Source organism: Pelophylax lessonae (genome assembly GCF_965119305.1).
Source record: "Pelophylax lessonae genome assembly, chromosome: 5".
In the NCBI taxonomy this organism is placed as follows: domain Eukaryota; kingdom Metazoa; phylum Chordata; class Amphibia; order Anura; family Ranidae; genus Pelophylax; species Pelophylax lessonae.
In genome coordinates this window covers 287,164,732-287,184,497 of record NC_138772.1, presented here as the reverse complement: position 1 = coordinate 287,184,497, position 19,766 = coordinate 287,164,732, and the positions used below count along the sequence as shown (strand labels likewise).

Genomic DNA, 19,766 nt, shown 5'->3' with positions numbered 1-19,766 from the left:
GGATTCAACAGCTTAAGACCGGTTCTCTGGCTGGGATGTTTCACTCGGTATACTCTCCAACGTAAATCTTTATAGGCTACATATCAAGTGTACAGACTGCTAACGTGTTTCGGCTACTACAGCCTTCCTCATAGCATGATGTGATTAAAAATCATTACCTATCTTCTCCTACACCTGCTCCATAATTTATTATATATAATTAACCACTTAAGCCCCGGAGGATTTGGCTGCTCAAAGACCAGGCCCTATTTTGCGATTCGGCACTGCGTGACTGTAACGGACAATTGCGCGGTCGTGTGACGCTGTACTCGAATGAAATTGACGTCCTTTTTTTCCCACAAACAGAGCTTTCTTTTGGTGGTATTTGATCACCTGTGCGAATTTTACTTTTTGCACCATAAACAAAAAAATAGCGACAATTTTGAAAAAATAACAATATTTTTCAGATTTTTTTATATGAAATTCTCAAAAAAAAAGTAAAAATCAAAATTTTTTAATATTTCAGGCCAATTTGTTTTCTGCTACATATTTTTGGTAAAAAAATCGCAATAAGCGTATTTTGATTGGCTTGCGCAAAAGTTATTGCGTTCACTAACTACGGGAAAGATTTATGTAATTTTTATTGTTTTTTTTTAACTAGTAATGGCGGCGACCTGCGATTTTTGTTCTGGGACTGTGACATTGTAGCAGACAGATCAGACCCCTGACTGACATTTTTGACACTTTGGGAGTACCAGTGACATTACTACAGTAATCAGTGCTATAAATATGCACTGTTACTTTAAAAATGACACTGGCAGGGAATGGGTTAAATGTATCCCTAGGGGCGTGGTTCTAACTGTGGGGGGCGTGGCTTGTGATGTAACCACAGAGACATACGATCCTACATAGCAGGATTGTTTAGTCTTTGTACTTACTTGACAGACGGCTGTGTTTACATCAGCCATCTGCCTTTCTCCCTCTTCTGCACGAGATTGCGAGTGACCGGCGGACATCGGAGCTGCCGGTCACACGCGCGGGGATGTCAGGGAATGATCGGGGCGGGAGCGCCCCTCAGGCTGCACATATTCCCCCCCCTACAGGCTCGTGGGCGAGTGACGTACCGGTACATCACTTTGCCCAGGAGGGGCTGATCGCCGCAGTATATAGTCGTGCGGTGGTCGGCAAGTGGTTAAATTAAAGCAGTTGAAGTAAATGACTCAGCATGGAGTATTTAGTATTTAGAAATCTTGCAGAATGACCTGAACAAAATAACAGAGTTTGCAACTACATGGCAAATGAGAGGTTTAATGTGGAGAAATGTAAGGTATTGCACTTGGGGACTAAAAACATGAACGCAAAATACGCTTTAGGGGGGAACCTCTGGGGGAATCAAGAATGGAGAAAGATCTGCGAGTCTTAGTAGAAGATAGACTAAGCAATAGCATGCAATGTCAATAGCGATTTACAAATACCTCAATGGTGATCTCAGCATAGGAAAAAAAAGATATAGTCTCAAGGAGTGTAAGAGGACACTTAGCCACACAATGAGATTAGAGGAGAGGTGGTTTAACCTTAAGCTACGTAAGGGGTTCTCTACTGTAAGGGCGATAAGATTGTGGAACTCATTTCCAGAATTAGTGGTAACTGCAGGTAATATAGCTACTTTTAAAAGACTCTTGGACCTGCATCTCAAAGATCACAACAGTCAGGGTTATGGGAAATGAATTAGTCCACACACACCTAGTCAGGTTGAACTGGATGGACTGTTGTCTTTATTCAACCTCAACTACTATGTAACTACGAGTAGAGCTAACAGAATAGCATCCTGCCCAAACATGAAAGTTAAATGTACACATACAGAACATCATAAATGTATAGTCGATTCGTATAACCATATGCCTATTTCAGAAACAAATCTTTTTGCAATCTATTGTTCAGACCGAATGGTGCACTTATGTTTAGTGTGTTAATCCACCACACTTCCGTTGTAATAAAATACAAAAAAAATAAAATAAATAAATCGAGATTACCATTATGCATTTCTCTAAAATGTTTTGAAACATTAGATATATTTTTTGCATCCAGGTTGTTTGTATCATTGAAATGTTTAGATATTCTAAGGGGGCATATGGGAGTTGTGGTGGATCCACATGCTGAACACAAGAGCACCATTCAGTCTGAGCAATAGACTGGATATAGATTTTTTTATAAATAGTTATGTGGTCATGCAAATTGACTATACATGATGTCAACATATATGATCAGGGCCGCTGATAGGGCAGTACAACCAGCCCTGTTGTACCGGGCCTGGGCTCTATCAGTCAAGCAGGGGGGCCCGGGCAGCTTTACAGTTGTTTCTGCTTAAATAAATAAAAAGGTTTTTCTAAACCATACCTTCTTCAACTTGTTTGTTTGTTTGTTGAGGGTAATTTCCTGGGCCCCCTCAGGTTAACATTAGGGGCCCAGCAGGAGATGTCAGCACTGAGCAGAGGATGGACTTTTTTTCCTTTTTTGGGGCGCAGACAGACAAGCTTATGTGCTGACATATAGTTCCGGTCACGGCCATCCACTGCCTATGTTTTCACTGGCGGAGTGATATTTTTCTACACTGCTCCCTCAGTAAGTTCCACGGACAGAGGAAGAGACTGATGTGAGGTGGGATGGAGGCTGAGAGGGCACTGCAGGCTTAATCCGATGGCTGGTGGAGGTGCACAGCTTCACACACTGACTACTAAGGAAGGAAGGTACACTCCCCGACTCTCCACTGTGTGCCTACCATCATAATGATGATCAGATCACAGCAGCTGCTCTGTCACAGTGTCACATTGCTGTTGGGTGCTGATTTTGTTAACTTTATGGCTGTACTGTGATACAGATTGTAAGACAGTACAGCCATAACAGAATCAGCAACCAACAGTGACACTGTGACAGAGGAACAGAGCAGCTGCTGTGATCTGATTATTATAATGATGGTAATCATAGGCATGAGATGCTTGGTTACATTTCTGTTTGGAGGGCAGTAAATGGCTGAGCTGTGTTTTTAAGACCCCCAACAACTCCCCATAAGAAATATTTGCCCAAGCATTCCACTTAGATCCACCAAATGGAAAAGGACTGCATCCTTGTCTATTTTTCCAGACCTAAGCATGACAGATTAAAGATAGCCTGATGTAAATGGACACATTTCCATTTACATCTGTCCATCCATAGAGCCATCACCAGTCCACTCCTATCCACTGTGTGGTATACGCGGGCATAGACTGAACTGGCACAGATGTTTTAACACTGACATCTATGCCGAGAAGCTCCAGTTCAGCAGGGAATCCACTCACGGATCCCTTGCTGAGCAGATGTTTCAAAGAGCCCTTATGCTGGAAAGGTAGCGGGATGGAAAGTACATATGTCACAACTGCAAAGCTTTTTGCACAGCAAAAATTGTCCCCACTGGACCACCCACCATGTTGCCTACTGGCCACGATCCTATTCAACTGTTATCAGGATTTTGAAGTGGTTAAAACAGGTGCTGAAGAGGTGATACAATGCCTCCTCCCACCAGCCAAATGCTCTCTGAAGAGAGATCTGAATGCAGGTCACTCTTCAAAGAGCAATGCTAGTGTGAAATAGCTCATAAAGATTTTAAATAATTATAATTGCATGCTTCAGCTGATTTAAAGGCATCATAGATGTACCTTAAGGCTTCAAGGATAAGTTCACTTTATAAAAAAAATAATAAATGCAGTTAAAAAAATGTGCATTTATTTTTTTTTCTTTTGGAGCCTGTAAAGCATTGCACCAGCAATCAGCAGATCCCTGGTGCCATGTAGGTCTTCTTCAGATCGTCAGTATATCTGTGTACCTGTACATCCCGTATGGGCTTGCAGATACACTGACAGGAAAAAAATCAAAGAACTACCACGGTGCTCCACAGCACCATTGTAGTTCTTTGAGAACTACAATGGTGGGGGGAGAGGCGGCTGCAGGATTTGGAACATGTTACATGTTCCACCCAAAATCGGGTGGTCAGGGTCAACTTATGCTTTAAAGAAAATCTACAGTATGCCTTAAAGTCAGCCGCAGCATTCTCATTAAAAAGGGATGATCTCAGGTGTCTTTGAACCCTAGTCTAATCAAATTTATAACAGGCAGGAGAAAAATAAATATCACTTGAGGACCAAGGCTGCATTTTGTTGAGGTGGGGTCGGGGTGGGGCCCGCTGAGGTGGGCGGGGTCGGGTGGGGCCCGTTGAGGTGGGCGGGGTCGGGGGGCCCACTTAGGTAGGCTGTACGGGGCCCCGTGATTTCTAACAGCGGCCCTGTATATGATGTTCTAAATATGTAAATGTATCTTTCCTATTTGGGCAGGATACTATTCTGTTAGTTCTACTCCATGCTGGGTCATCTACTTCAATTGCTTTTAATTAATTGAATCTGCACCTGTAATTAATTATGGAGCGTATGCAGGAGAAGATATTTAAGAAATAATTTTTGATCGTATCATAATGCTATGAGGAAGGCTGTAGTAAAACTACAAACACTTTAGCAGTCTGTACACTGTGTCATTTGATATGTAGCCAATAAAGATTTCCGTCAGAGAGTATGCTTTACTGTGGCTGGCTTTACTTGCTGTGGAATTATTTAGGCAACTTTAAGTACAGAATACAGTCCTGTATGTATGGAATATTTCATACTGCAGCATTTAGTTATAGTTATTCTGCTTGTCCAGTGAACCACTTTATAAATTGTACTTACTAATTTTGTTTCCAAAACACAAGCCATTGTCTTCTTTTTACATTACATGGTAAATGTGTAACATATGCCATGTGTGTTATTTAAATGAAGATTTGCTTTCTGATACGGCTGACATAAACTTTATCAGTCCATTAATCTATTTGAAATGACTTTTAACAACCCTGATGCTGTAGGGCAGACTGTATCATGCTAACTATTTTGAGAGGTTAAACTAGAACAAGTCCACCCCTCGTTAACATTTTATTCACATACATACAGAATTGCTTTGCTCTTTAGTATAGCTGTGTGTCTTTTCACAAACTAAGCCTTCATGTACACGGGACATTTGAAAACCTCTTCTGAATGCTGGAACTTGATAGCTAGTAAGTGATGTTTAAAAATTTCAGTTTTGCCACTTTTACATGCCGCGTCTGGCGGCGTTCATGAGCGTTTTAGTCTAGAACCGTTTTTTTAGATAACTGATTGTACTGATCAGTATACCCTCCCAAATGCCTACAATGCAGGGGAAAAAATCTCTCTCTCTCTCTTCCATATTGCAGATGGTCAGAAATGTTTCCCCACTAAAAACGTTAAAATGAAAATGCTTATAAACGCGATTTACTGTATTTAGATGCATTTGCACGCTGTTACAGCCATTTGGCATTCCAAATGCCAAAAAAATCCTGTCCTGAACGCAATTTTTTTCTTTAAAAAAATGCCACTAAACTAAACTGCCTCTAAACGACTATAAAATACTCAGTGTACATGGACAGATAAGATAACATAGAGCAGAATTCAGGGGCTGCTAAAAAAAATGCCCAACTGCTCCTAAAACATCCGTTTATCAGCAGCAGTGTACATGAGGCTTTAATAGGGAATAAAGGAATGCAGATTTTGTTATATTTGGGTTCCTTGTTGTTTTAGGAATAATTAGAATTAATAATAAAGCAAGATTCACAGTGAATTTTAGAAATTTAAGCTTCTAAATGTGAAATATTTCAATGTTCAGCTACTTTAACCACTTGCCTACTGTGCACTTAAACCCCCTTCCCATCCAGACCAATTTTTAGCTTTCAGCGCTCTCACACTTTGAATGACAATTGCGCGGTCATGCTACACTGTACTCATATGAAATTTTTATCATTTTTTTTTCACACAAATAGAGCTTTCTTTTGGTGGTATTTAATCACCTCTGGGTTTTTTATTTTTTACAAAAAAAAAAGAAAAAAGACAGAAAATTTTGAAAAGAAAAAGTTTTTCTTATTTCCTGCGAGTAAATTTTGAAAATAAATTTTTCTCCTTCACTGATGTGCGCTGATGAGGCGGCACTGATGGGCACTGATAGGCTGCACTGATGGGCACTGATAAAGTGGCGCTTATGGGCACTGATGAGGTGGCACTTATGGGCACTGATGAGGAGGTATTAATATGCTGCACTGATGAGCACTGATAGGCGGCACGGATAGGCGGCACTGATAGGCGGCACTGATAGGCGGCACTGATGAGCACTGATAGGCGGCACTGATGAGCACTGATAGGCGGCACTGCTGGGCACTGAGAGAGAGGTGGCACTGCTGGGCACTGAGAGGTGGCACTGAGAGGTGGCACTGCTGGGCACTGAGAGGCGGCACTGAGAGGCGGCACTGATGGGCACTGATAGGCGGCACTGATGGGCACTGGCGGATGGCACTGATGAGCACTGATGGGCGGCACTGATGAGCACTGATGGGCAGCACCATCAGTGCCCACACTCAGTGCCCATAGTGCTGCCAGTCAGTGCTCATCAGTGCCTAGATGAGCAGGCACTGATGGGCACTGACTGACAGCACTATGGGCACTGATTGTGGGCATTGATGGGGGGCACTGATGGCGGGCACTGTGATCACTGTGTGTATGTTTTTTTTTACCTCTAGTAATCAGGGCACTGGTGATCGGTGCCCTGATTACATTTGTTCTGTGTCCCTGGCGCTGTGCAGCTCTCCCTCCTTCCTCACACTGCAGGCTCCGTGTGAGGAAGGCGCGCTGGCGATGAGAGATGATCTCATATGTTTACATATGAGATCATCTCTCATTGGATGGTCCGATCACGTGGTGAATGGCCGCTGTGATTGGCCATTCACCACGATCTGTGATCGGCTGTGTCCAAGGGACACGGCCGAAACAGATTTTCCCCAATGCGCGCTCGTATAAAGACGTATAAAGACGGCCTCCCGAGAATTGAAATCCGCACTGCAGCCGTATATAGGCTGTAGCGCGGATGGGAAGTAGTTAAGCTATATATACTCACTTTTTCCCGATTAATGCAATACAGTGAACCTGCCAGTTCCACAGAACATTTCTGTTAAAATGTCTTGTGGTGTCCGAAACTTATCGTTCTTCTCTTCAGATAATTTACTTTGTGTCTGTGAAAGACAAGAGATCCTAGATACAGGCCATCATTAAGGCTGCAACCTTTTTCAAAATTGAGGTTGTGGAAGAGGCAGGGCTTAATGGCAGTAGGAGGTAGGATTTCAGAGAAATCATGGACCAGGATATGACAGGTCTATTTTAAGCTCCCATGCACACAGGGCATTTTACACCTGCTTTTAACATTGTCAGATGTTTTTTTTTTTTGCAGCTTAAAAATGCTTCCTCTTGTTATTCTACGGCCTCATGCACACACAGGCTTTTAGGAGCTGTAAGTGGCATAGTTGTAGTTTTCATAGTGGTTTTCAAGCAAAGCTAAACTCAATTCAAAATGGGGGTACCATCATCCGTGTTATATTGAAAAATTGGGAGCAGAGACGATTCCCCCTCTAGTCTCCAAGAGACAGAAAAAAGTTCTATTTCAGTACCAGTTGGACAAGATACACATTGAAAAAAAATCACATTTTTATGTGTACAAAAAGATTAAAAGAGGATATACAAATACAGATAGGAACATAATTTCCAATGTTCATATCAAAAAGACATATACAGTATGTACTGTATATAATAAAGTATAATTTGTCTATATACATGTGTCATTATTACCTAATGTACTCCAAAGTGGAGACAAGAGGTGTAGTTGGTCCTTGAAGGACATATGCTCCTCTACATGTTTCACAGGGTTTTACCGCTTCTTCAGGAGGATTATATACATAGACCAACACACAGGGCCAAGACAGAGACACCACGACACTCCCCCACGGCGGAAATAGTGGACATATATGAGTGGATAGATTGATCCTGAACTGATGAAACAGAATCATACACAGCCAGGGGGGGAGATATAATCCAGAAGGGGAAAGGATTGGTAGGAGCAGCTCAATATGCTTCTACTGAGTCCGCTGCACATCACCCTGGAAGTCTAAAGTTCCGGTGTTTGGGATTCACCCCTGGACAGGCATCCACAGTCTTTTGTCTATTTACATTGCACTGCCTTTTTTGGGGTAAATGGGTGGGGGTACAATGTACCCCATACTCATTCACATGGGAAAGCGGGATATGGGGGCCCCCTTGTTAAAGGGGGCTTCTAGATTCCAAAAAGCCCCCTGCCCGCAGACACCCACAATGACCACCCAGGATTGTCAAGAAGAGTTCCTTGTCCCCATCAACATGGGGGCAAGGTGCTTTGGGGTGGGGGGCGCACCCACCCCTGAGATGTTGAGGGCATGTGGCCTGGTATGGTCCAGGAGAGGGGGGGCATTCGCTTGCCCTCCCCTTTCCTGACCTGCCGGGTTGTATGCTCGGATGAGGGTCTAGTATGGTCTTAGGGGGGACCCACGCCGTTTTGTTTTTCATTTTGGCATGGGATTCCCCTTTAAGATCCTCAGAGCACAAGTTGCACCACAAGTTGTATCATTATGGTCTGACTTGGATACGACTTCTATTCAAATGAAGGGGCTGAAAGTCAGATCAGTTAAGATGGCTCTCATAGGGCATCATTGATTTTGAATAGAGGTAGAGAAATGATGTTAAAAGGTAAGGCAGCTATAGGCACATTAACATCAATGTTTTTACTGAGGCTTTTTCCTGGCATTGGTAGCGGCTTTGCAGCTCGTTTGCTTGGGGACATAACACTGTTTCGTTCCCTGAGCAAAGCCAGTTATAGCAGTCTTTAACCTTCCAGACTAGTAGGCCCCATCCATAAAAACAAATGACACTGCGGTACACATGCGCTGTAAAAATATCAATGCTCATACACAACAAAATTCCAAATACTTCTCTGGGAATGGGAGATCAGGAGGACAGGAGGAGAAAAGATTTATTGTCTGCTATTCTATCTGACAAGGAATCTTCCAACAATGCTGCATTTGTGACAAAGTGATAGCATTTACCACTAATTTCCACATTGAGATAATAGAGGAATTATTGGATCAGTGTACATTTTTTTGAAAGTTCTAGGGCTCATACACACCAACAGCTGCGCTGAACGCACAGCCTCTGGTGTGTGCAGGGAAGAGAGTGCTAATACATTGACCCTGGAACATCGCATTCATGAAGTTCTGTTCACCAGAGCTCAGTGCGATACAACAGACTGGAAAAAGTACTGCATGCCATACTTTATTTTTTGTGTACACCCCCACAATGGTGTGACCTGGCATGATATGTAACAAGGCTTTTTGCATTTTTTACACCTGGTGTGAAAAGGCCCTTCATAGTGCAGATATTAATACAGGAAAAAAGGAAAACAAAAAAAGATAAAAATACTACATTAAAACGACATGGCCCCCAAAACCCCTTAAAAGGTTGCCAAGTTTTAAGACAAGTATCCCTAGAGTGCAACTGGATCACAAAATAATTTCTGCTATGATAATTGAGTTGACTTTCTAAGGAACCACAGCAAAGAAATATTCTACTAGGAGATGAAATATGGGTTGAGTAGTCACTGCTATGTGTTCAACCAGCCTGTGAGTTAAAACCTCAAACCTGACATCTATATCTATTGGGATGACTAATGAAAGAATTGTGCAGAGGTCTGATGACCTTAGTCCAAGGAGTAGAGAACAAAATGTAGAGCAATGTGATTCATTACCAATTTCAGAGCATCTCCTGAAGCATGCTGCAGGGAAGCTGCTATTAAACTAATCCACATAGTGATCATGAAGGATATGAAGGATCTTACCAGAGGTTTCTATTAATAAAGTTAAATGACTTACCAGGTTTAAAGTCTTGTAACAACGATTCCTTCAGGAGGTCAAGAGGGTAAAGTTGAGGTCCTGCTCCTATTTAGTCATAAAAACTATTTTATGCCTTACTTTTGAATGGCTTACTCAAAATTCAGCATATATACGAAATTACATTTTAAAGAGGGGCATACAAGCACATGATCTTGAAGGATGAGACTGTGATAAATGTGGTATGCGATAATGTTTATTGGGTCAAAAATCATGTCATCCTTATTCTTGCTTCACTAACTACTAAGTGACCCAGAAACAAAATATGTGTGTATGAGAAATTCTCTTTAAAGTAAACTTTAGAAAAAAGAATTTCAACTTCCAGTGGCCCTACATACCTCACAGTTCCATATGTTTGCACATCAGGTTCATATTCTGAATTAGGCCCCAGGGTATCCAAGATCCCAGATTCGATAGAATAACCTTGTCCCCTTCCCCTGCTAAGTCAGGCTGGTAAGTAGGTGGGATAAGGCCAAGAAACCTGGTTGATATTGTAATACCAATCTTACCCCATAACTTTGCTTGTACAAGGGTTATGAGGTTACTCAGGCCAATAGCCAAAATGTATATAAAGAAGATACTTAAGACATTTTTTTAAAACAGAACTAAAGTTGTTTTTTGTTTATTTTTATTAAATTGCAGTTAAAAATAGTGCATGCTTACACATTTCAAAACTATGTGTCTTATGGCTTTTACAGACGGTCTCCCAGCTGCTGCAGGCACAATTCAGGACTTGGAATTCCCTATGTCCTCTTGGCTTTAGCTCTGCAAGCTTCAAAGCCCAGATGTCATAGGCTTTACACTAGGGATGATCGAACGGTTCGGGTCGACCATCGGTTCGACCCGAACATTGACTGTTCGAAATTCAGCCGAATTCCGAATTTTTTGCTGAAAAAGTTCGGAATTCGGCAACCAGAACCAACCAAAATGCAATGGGACAGGAACTGGGCTTTAAAAGCCGTGATTGGACCAGAACCTTCAGTAAAAGCCAATTGAGGGGGCAGGAGGATTCTAGGAATGTGATTGGAGTGACTAGGGGGTCCAGAGGCCAATCAGTAGTGAATACGCCCCCCAGTATATAAGATAGCCCCGCCAAATCTCTAGCACTTTAATACAGGGCTGTGGAAGAGAGTGGAAGCAGTTCTGTTACTCCTGCTTCAAAAGTGTCATTTAGCAATTATTAGGGTGAGGAAAGGGATATCTAGTGTAGTTAGGGTACTATTTTCCACTATAGATTCAATAATCTAGTTTCTGTAGGGAAAGTGTTAAGTGTCAGGGTGACCGTAGTGTAGTGTAGGGTGAACTGACTCTGACTGCTATTGCAGGGTGAACAAACTCTTCCATATCAGGGTGACCGCCAGAGAAAAAAGATTGTTTGTATTAGAATTGCAGTAGAGCAGGGTAGTGGCTCCGCGACTTTTACACCTGGCCGTTTTTGTTTCAGGCGTTTTATTGGGCTTTTTTGTGGACGTCTTTGGAGGCAGGCATGACATCTGAACTTCTGTGTAGGGGTATATACACACACACACATGTATGTATATATACACATACACACATATAGGTGTGAAAGTAGCATAACCCTATGCCTATGCTAATGAAATTATTTGCAGGCATAGGGCTCCGCTACTATCACACCTATATGTGTGTATGTGTATAAATACATATATATGCGTGTGTATATATACCCCTATACAGAAGTTCAGATGTTATGTCTGCCTCCAAAGACGCCTAAAAAAAGCCCAAAAAAACGCCTGCAACAACACACCTGGGTGTTTTTGTTGCAAGCGTTTTTTTGGGCATTTTCTGGGCATCTTTGGAGACAGGCATAACATCTGAACTACTGCATAGGGGTATATATACACACACACACATGTATGTATATATACACATACACACATATAGGTGTGAAAGTAGCAGAACCCTATGCCTGCGCTAATGAAATTATTTGCAGGCATAGGGCTCCGCTCCTATCACACCTATATGTGTGTATGTGTATAAATACATATATGTGTGTGTGTATATATACCCCTATACAGAAGTTCAGATGTTATGCCTGCCTCCAAAGACGCCTAAAAAATGCCCAAAAAAACGCCTGCAACAACACACCTGGGCGTTTTTGTTGCAGGCATTTTTTTGGGCATTTTCTGGGTGTCTTTGGAGGCAGGCATAACATCTGAACTTCTGCATAGGGGTATATATACACACACACACATATATGTATTTATACACATACACATACACACATATAGGTGTGATAGGAGCAGAGCCCTATGCCTGCTCTACTTCAATTCTAATACAAACAATATTTTTTTCTTCTGGTTCTGGACATGCTACAGAGCTGAAACTTCACAGGTACACTTTTTAAACCCCCCCAGACACTAAATCCAAAGAAATCTCTTTTTTTTTTTCAATAATTTTTTCAATAATTGGCTCTCTATCAAAAACGACAGTTTTTAAGAACTTTTTTTGTGTGATTAATAGTCCCTGGGGCATGACCCAGAACCCTAGGCACTTTTTAGGGGCATTTATTGGGTTTTAGGGCTTCAAAATGGTGTTTTTTGATTACCGAAGTTCGGGTCCCATTGATTTCAATGGGGTTCTGAAATTTGTTTCAAGAATGCGATTAACAAAAAGAATGACCGCCACATTTGGCCAATAAGTCAATGCAGGAAAAACAATGTACTAGATCCAGTGGCTAGAACTGCTCTTTTACACACCTGATTCTTGGCAAAGTGTAAAATAATTTCCACAGGGAACATCCAGTGAGGGATTACAGCATTCAATTTAATATAATCTACCTACCCTGGACCCAGCTAACCCTAGCCACCTATAGGCATTCATAGAATGTTTGGATCTGAGCCCCAGAGGAGAAACCATGTCTCCTTTTCCTTCCCCCCTGTCATCTCTCACCTTTCATCATCTCCCTCCGTTCCTTGTCTTCTTTTATTGTCTTCCTTACCTTAGGTTCCTAGTTTGTGTTAACCTTGAAACTAGGCTATACTCAGTACAGGACAATCTGAATGTTGCTTAGCCCTTGCAGAGGCAACATTCCTGTTCTTTCATCTCTTTTGAAAAATAAAATGATTGTGATAGAAATATGGATAATACAAAATATAGCACACAATTGTAAGAATGAATCCGTTCACAATATGCCATTTCAGATTGTTTGCATTAAAAAAAATATTAATTTAATATTAATATTTTAGTTCTGTTTCAGGATGAGAAATCATGTTTTATAAACTGGAATTATGCTTATGTAGCAATATTTCCAGGTATTGGGCCTGAGGTGGGTCTGCCATTGTTACCGGAAACACTTCCAACGCATTTAAGTTGAAAACCCAAGTGTGAGAACTGAGACAATGACCATTCTGGCATCTTTGGTTTGTGTTGTTTATTTTATAATGGGGATGGGAGAAGGGAATGAGTGGGATACTCCTCTGGCTCAACTAGGTTCAACTGGGACACTTTGTAGAAATATGCTTATTAGGCGACCAATGCTTCCTGTCGCTTTAAATACTCCTTCTGACAGGAAGAGAGACACCCGTACTCTCCCTCCTGTGACTCTGCTTCCCGCCAAAGACGCTGCGTCATGCCTTCCCTTCAAACTTATACCCACTCCCAGAATCCTCTGCGGCAGAATCTGCCTTCTGGGGTAGATACAAGCCCGAATGGGCCACACCTCAGAGACATGACAGTCCAGCTGAAATCATGGCCCTGCTGTTAGGCAGCCAAGGCCCATTATACTTTTACCTAGCACCTACCTGTAGGGTGCTACACTTAGATTGTTTGTTCTAGAGCTAAATTGGCTAGACAAACCTAGAAAGTATAGTAAAAAAACAATTAAGATATAAATGTGCATGTAACTAAGCCCAAAAACAAAAATGCAATATACTGCAGCTTACCAGTCCTTAGATGTGGTGGCCCAATTATTTTTTTTTTCTTTTCAGGCTGTGAATTTTTTCTGCAAAAACAGAAAATTACACTTTGATCCAAATTCCAGTGTGCTATGTAACTTCCTGTACAATAAATCGATATCTGAAATTTTGTTATCAGTTTCACAGTTATCTTCTGTGAACTACAAAAATCCTCATCTTAATGGGGATAAGAAGGAGAGTGCTTGTTGTCCAACTCAAGAAAGCATCCTAGGGTGATAACACTGCTCCTCCTTTAATAATGCATAGTGAGTAAAGGGGTATTTCTCTAGGGCAGGAAGTAGGTCAACGAAAGGTTTGAAAGATGAAATTGAGGAAATTTAAACCTGAACCAATGCAGCCATCATATCTAAGGACTTGCAAAGTGAACTGCAATTTATTCAAATTTTTGGTGGTTTTAGATACTTTCACGTTTATGGTATGCAGAAATGTTTTTCTTAAAGTGAAATTAAAGCCTTGTTTTTTTTTTTTTTTTTTTTATGAAGCATGTTATACTTATCTGCTCAAGCCATGGCTCTGCGTGTCCATTCGGACACAGAACTGTGTCTCTGTCCCATCCCCTCCATCTCCTGATTGCCTCACTGGCTGTGATTGACAGCCAATGAGGAGTGAAAGTCCCCGGAGAGCCAAGGCTCTCACACACATTGCTGGATAGAGGTGGGGCTCAGGTATTAGGGGGGCTGCTGCACACAGAAGATTTTTTTTACCTTCGTGCATAGAATGCGTGAAGGTAAAAAACCTTGAGCCTTTAGAACCACTTTAATTTGAATGGTAAATAAAAAGGGTTACAATGAGTTTTTCCTGCTATGTAAGGCTCCATTGGAGAAATATCCCCTACTACACAGTATTAGACAGGAAGTGAGAAAAATTCCCCAACAGCAACACATAAAAAGCAAAAATATTTTCTCTTTTTTTGATAGGGGATTTATTTAGCTTAACATACACTTTGTTTGGGGAAAAATGCTGCGTACACTAAGTTTTAGTAATCAAGCAATTAATATTAATTAATAATCGTTAGTCATTGTGATTATTCTGAATTACTGCTCTTTGCACAACCTCAGTGCCCTCTGTTCTGATGTATTATTTAGCCCTGAAAGTGAAAAGCAGAAGGTCATTGAGGGGGTACATGTTGTTGGACAGTCTTTATAAATAAATAAGAAAAGTCTTATGAATTATGTTCTATATCAAATTAGATAACATGAATAGAGCATGCTCTTTAGTTACACTGTCATTAAATGTACTAAGCAATTTCTTCATTTTCTAGGCTGTTCTAAAGTGACCTGCATCAGCTTGACACGTGAAGCTTCAATTAAATTGTCTCCTATGCATGGCAAACAGATATCAATCCGTTTTTTGGACATGACAGACTGTTTTTTGCTGGAAGATGAAGGACTGCACACTATAGCAGCTCACTGCACTCAGCTTACCCACCTCTACCTGCGTCGCTGCATTCGCATCACCGATGAAGGTCTGCGATATATCATGATATACTGTACATCTATCAAGGAGCTAAGTGTTAGCGACTGCCGTTTTGTCAGTGACTTTGGTATGCGTGAGATTGCAAAATTGGAATCACGTCTGCGGTACCTAAGCATAGCCCACTGTGGAAGGATAACTGACGTGGGCATTCGTTACATTGCTAAGTACTGCAGTAAGCTGCGCTACCTCAATGCTCGAGGATGTGAAGGCATCACAGATCATGGGGTGGAATACCTTGCGAAAAATTGCACAAAACTGAAATCTTTGGATATTGGGAAGTGCCCTCTAGTTTCAGACATTGGTTTGGAGTTCTTAGCACTCAACTGCTTTAACTTAAAGCGCTTGAGTCTTAAATCTTGTGAAAGCATCACAGGTCAAGGCCTACAGATTGTGGCTGCCAATTGCTTTGACCTACAAATGTTAAATGTTCAAGATTGTGATGTTTCAGTAGATGCTCTACGGTTTGTCAAACGCCATTGCAAGCGTTGTATAATTGAACATACAAACCCTGCATTTTTCTAAAAAAAAATACAGTGCAGTAATATGTATAACAGATCTTGCACATGCAGCAACTTGTCCGTACAAAGTTCTGCTTTTTTCTATGACAACGGAAAGTAATTATGTGTTTGTTTTTTGTCTGCAGTTCAGATATCTAGACATGCTACATAAGAACCGCGCATTTGATCAGTGCATAATATGCGTGGGTATGTGCTTAACGTTGCTATATCAAGGTGATTATCTTTAGGAAAACATTCCCGCCATTAAGAATGTGTGAATGGGTCAAATGCTGCATTTGGTAAAACCTACAAGATGTTACATATTTCAGATGTTAGAGTTTCTCTGTAATAGAACAAGTGAACACTTTCTGCAGTTCATTGTATTAAAGAGAAAGAAGGATAAGTTCACTGCCAAAACAAATTCATTTTAATCACATACACTTACCACCTATGTTGCATTAATAATAACCTTTTGATTATGCAATAAAATAAAAATACATTTCATCACATTTTCCAATTTGTCCTGTTTTAGGAGGAAACCTCATTATACTTGGTAAGCAGTAAATTGAGTAGAATTAAAAAATGGTTCTTTTTTTTTTTTATAAAGAATAAAAGATTTGTCATATAAAGACAACTTGTTCCTTTAAAGTGTTTAAAGTTCCTCTAAACCCAGGACCCTGTATTTACTATATCTGATCTCCCACAGTACACAGAACATGGAAATGCAATTATCTTAGTAAGTATAAACTGCTAAATACTATTTCTTATCAGCAGTAATTAGCAATCTTGTTACTTCTATCAGTGTCTGGTTAAAGCTTGTAGTTTTTTTTTATTCTCCCATGATTGTCCTATGAGACCACAGGACCCCTGACTTTCTGTCTGGACGGTGCTGATTGGCCCTGTGCCGATCACATGCACCCTCTCAAGAAAAATAAAAAAAACTCTCTAGCAATACACACCAAACTGAGCATGTGCAGAGTGCCCCCTAGCCTCTGTTCTATCAGGAGATGGTTTGGGGACAGTGGAAAAGGGGGGGTCCAGAGAAGACAGAATCAAATAGCCTTTTTGCACAATACAGAGGATTAACTCCTTAGATTCCACGGTGAATATAACAAGCACGCTTTACTGCATATACAGACAGATTTTCCTGTTGTGGGTTACGTAACACTTTAAGGTGACATCCTTCCCTTTATGTTTCTGCCTCTGCAGCCTTGCAGAACTAGTTGTTTTGGTTCAAGGGGGAATCTAATAAAAGATATGCAGTATGGAGTAGAAAATCCATGATCAGGATCTTTATATAGGGCTATAAAGGTTAATATGACTTTACTGCCAGGTCATCCATAAAAAAAAATATTTTGAACATCTTCTAGTATAGCTCAAATCATACACCAGATTGTTCTTATTGTATCCCCAAGTACCAGAAATGCAAGAGTCCACTTCTGGGTTATAGTAACCATATTATAATAAAGCAGTTATGCAAAAATCTATCTTGAAGCTGCAGTCATACGCATGCATGCTGTCTCCCATGCAACAGTGGAAGAAACTTGCTGGAGTCCTCTTAAAAAAAATAGAAAGGATGTTGCATGATAATGACATTGGATGCAAAAAGAATTCCATTCCATACCATTTTTGAGTGGCAAGTCTAGGTGCATAATAGATACCTCTGTGCCTTGCTTAAAGTCTGTTTTTAAACATCCAGGAACAACAGGGAATCACAGTAAATCTCAAGTACAGAAGTAATGCTTCCTGACATCCTTCAGTAATTGGCAAGAGGGGTCATAGCTCAATTTTAAAAGACCTCTCATTCCTAGGAGCCTTAGGTGTAGTTGTGGATCTGCAACACCCAACGTATATACCCACTATGCAATAAACAAAACACAATGACAACATAACCATAGAGCCCTCACGTTTAACTACCTCTTTTAAGAAAGAGGAATGAGTTTAATTTTCCTTGTTATATAAATCAGGCTTAGATACTGAAAAAGTATTTTCCGTTCTCACTCAAGAGGCACAAAAATCATTGTGTCCGGAAGCCTAGCACTGGAGAGGACTTCCCTTGGACCCTCGCCAGTTTGCTAATTGAATCATGTAACAGTGACACAGAGTGTTAAAACATAATAAAGCCGGATATGTTGAAAAGATTGAAAGTTGATTTTGGAAGTTTCACTGCTGTGCTGTTACAAAAAAATAGAATTCTCAACACTTCTCCCCTGCTTCAGTTGTCCTCTGTTTCATCATCTGGTAAAGTTGATAACAAATCAACAACTTTTACTAGTATTCTTAAAACTTATGACTGCTTGCACTAAAAGTATCTAATTCTTGCTTATCACAATGGCAGTATACTGTAAATGATTAGATATTTTTGTATTTCAGTTCAAAATCCCACGACCCTTTAAAAACCAAAGTTTTCATATGAATTTGTCTTTTGCTTTTAGTGGTAAAGTCAATTTTCCCAGCTATAACATTCTGACTTACACAAATAATGAATACAGCAAAGAATGAATAAAAACTACAGTTCTTTAACAACTATTGAAATCCTGGGGTGATTTCATTAACGTGAATTCTCTATGGTTGCTATAATTTACTGCTGTCACACTTACTTATTTGCACTATTTACTAAATAAGGCCTTTCTGCATATGCCACTAGTCCAAGGCAACCAGTCATTTTCACTTACTAGATTATTTTCAGAGAAATTTATTTTAATTTACTTGGCAAGTATGATAAAAAATGTAGAACTATAAGAAACCATGCACCTCCTATGCAACCCATTCCCACAACCAGGGCTACAGTATATACAGTATATCACAAGGCTACAGTATATACAATATATCCAATGCCCATAACAGCAGAGACAGTAGGAACAGCACCAGACCAAGAACATTTGCAAATTTGTTTATTTTTCTTATTTTGTTTCCCTCTTTTTTACAACTCTGGGTATTTCTGACTAAAGACAGCAATAGAATTATGGGGACGAGGGATACGAGAGGACTCTTTATAGTTCAGAAATCACAATACTATCTTTTCTCTTACTTGTATGGTGTTTTGCACAGTTTAACATTTGTTCTGTATATAAAGCAGACCACATACTGCATCCAGTAATTTTTAAATAAAATGATCACATGACACTGGGTAGTAACTACACACACACATATAAATAATTGTATCATTAAGTAATGTTTCTAGGCCCATACAAAAATGGCTTTCAGTTCCCGTTGCCTGCCCAAAACAAAAACAAATATGGCCATTTCAGAAAGCAACCTGGTTATCTATATGCAAGCCCATTTTCTATGATGCCACCTGTTTCCAGATTGCTGAGCAGAATAGCTTTTTCATATTGTTTCTGATTACTGCTATATAATGTTGGTCATGCCACCATAAGCAACAGCTGGGAACTTCAGCAGTGCATAAATGCACTTATCAGAACCTTATTTCATCCAAATACTTTCCTTAAAAGCACATACTTCCCTGCACTTCTCTAATGGGTATTTGGTTTTTGGTCCCATAAATATTAGCAGTCTACCAAAGCAATATGTACTATATAAGCAAAAAATGACACCCACAAATACTGTATGGCCAAAAGTGTGGACACCCATCAAAACCTTTAGGCCTCATGCACACTGGTCGTTATAAAAATGCCAGTAGAGTTAGCTGTAGAAAGCTTTAGCTGTAGAATGAGTTTTGCAGCATTTTTGAAGTAGCGTTTTTCAGCGTTTTTTTAGCTTTTTATTAGAAAAACTATACTCCCACAAAAGCGTATGGCTCAAAAATGCTGATAAACGTCGAATAGCCGTATTTTTCAGCTTTTATAAGAGTTAGAGCGTTTTTTAAATCTGAAAAACTCCTCCTACAACCCAGTAGTTCTGGGGGGTTTTTCCCAGCCAGAAAACACCCCTGCCAAAAAACGCTGATTACAGCCTATGTATGCATGGACACAAAGGATAACAAGCTGGGGAGTTTACTGGATCCAGAAAAAAACATCTGAAGCCAAAAACAGCAGCTGTAAAAATGTC

General features: G+C 40.4%; 1 protein-coding gene across 2 annotated transcripts in view; it reads left to right on the top strand.

Moving 5' to 3' along the window:
- The window catches only part of FBXL7 (F-box and leucine rich repeat protein 7), a 312,920-nt gene extending 296,676 nt beyond the window's left edge, over positions 1–16,244 (top strand). For both annotated transcript variants that reach the window (XM_082258416.1, XM_082258415.1), the window contains one exon: positions 15,044–16,244. In XM_082258416.1, the coding sequence (XP_082114542.1) occupies positions 15,044–15,780 (737 nt within the window). In that variant the 3' untranslated portion in view covers positions 15,781–16,244. The remainder of the gene's footprint in view (positions 1–15,043) is intronic.
- Positions 16,245–19,766: the final 3,522 nt, after the last annotated feature.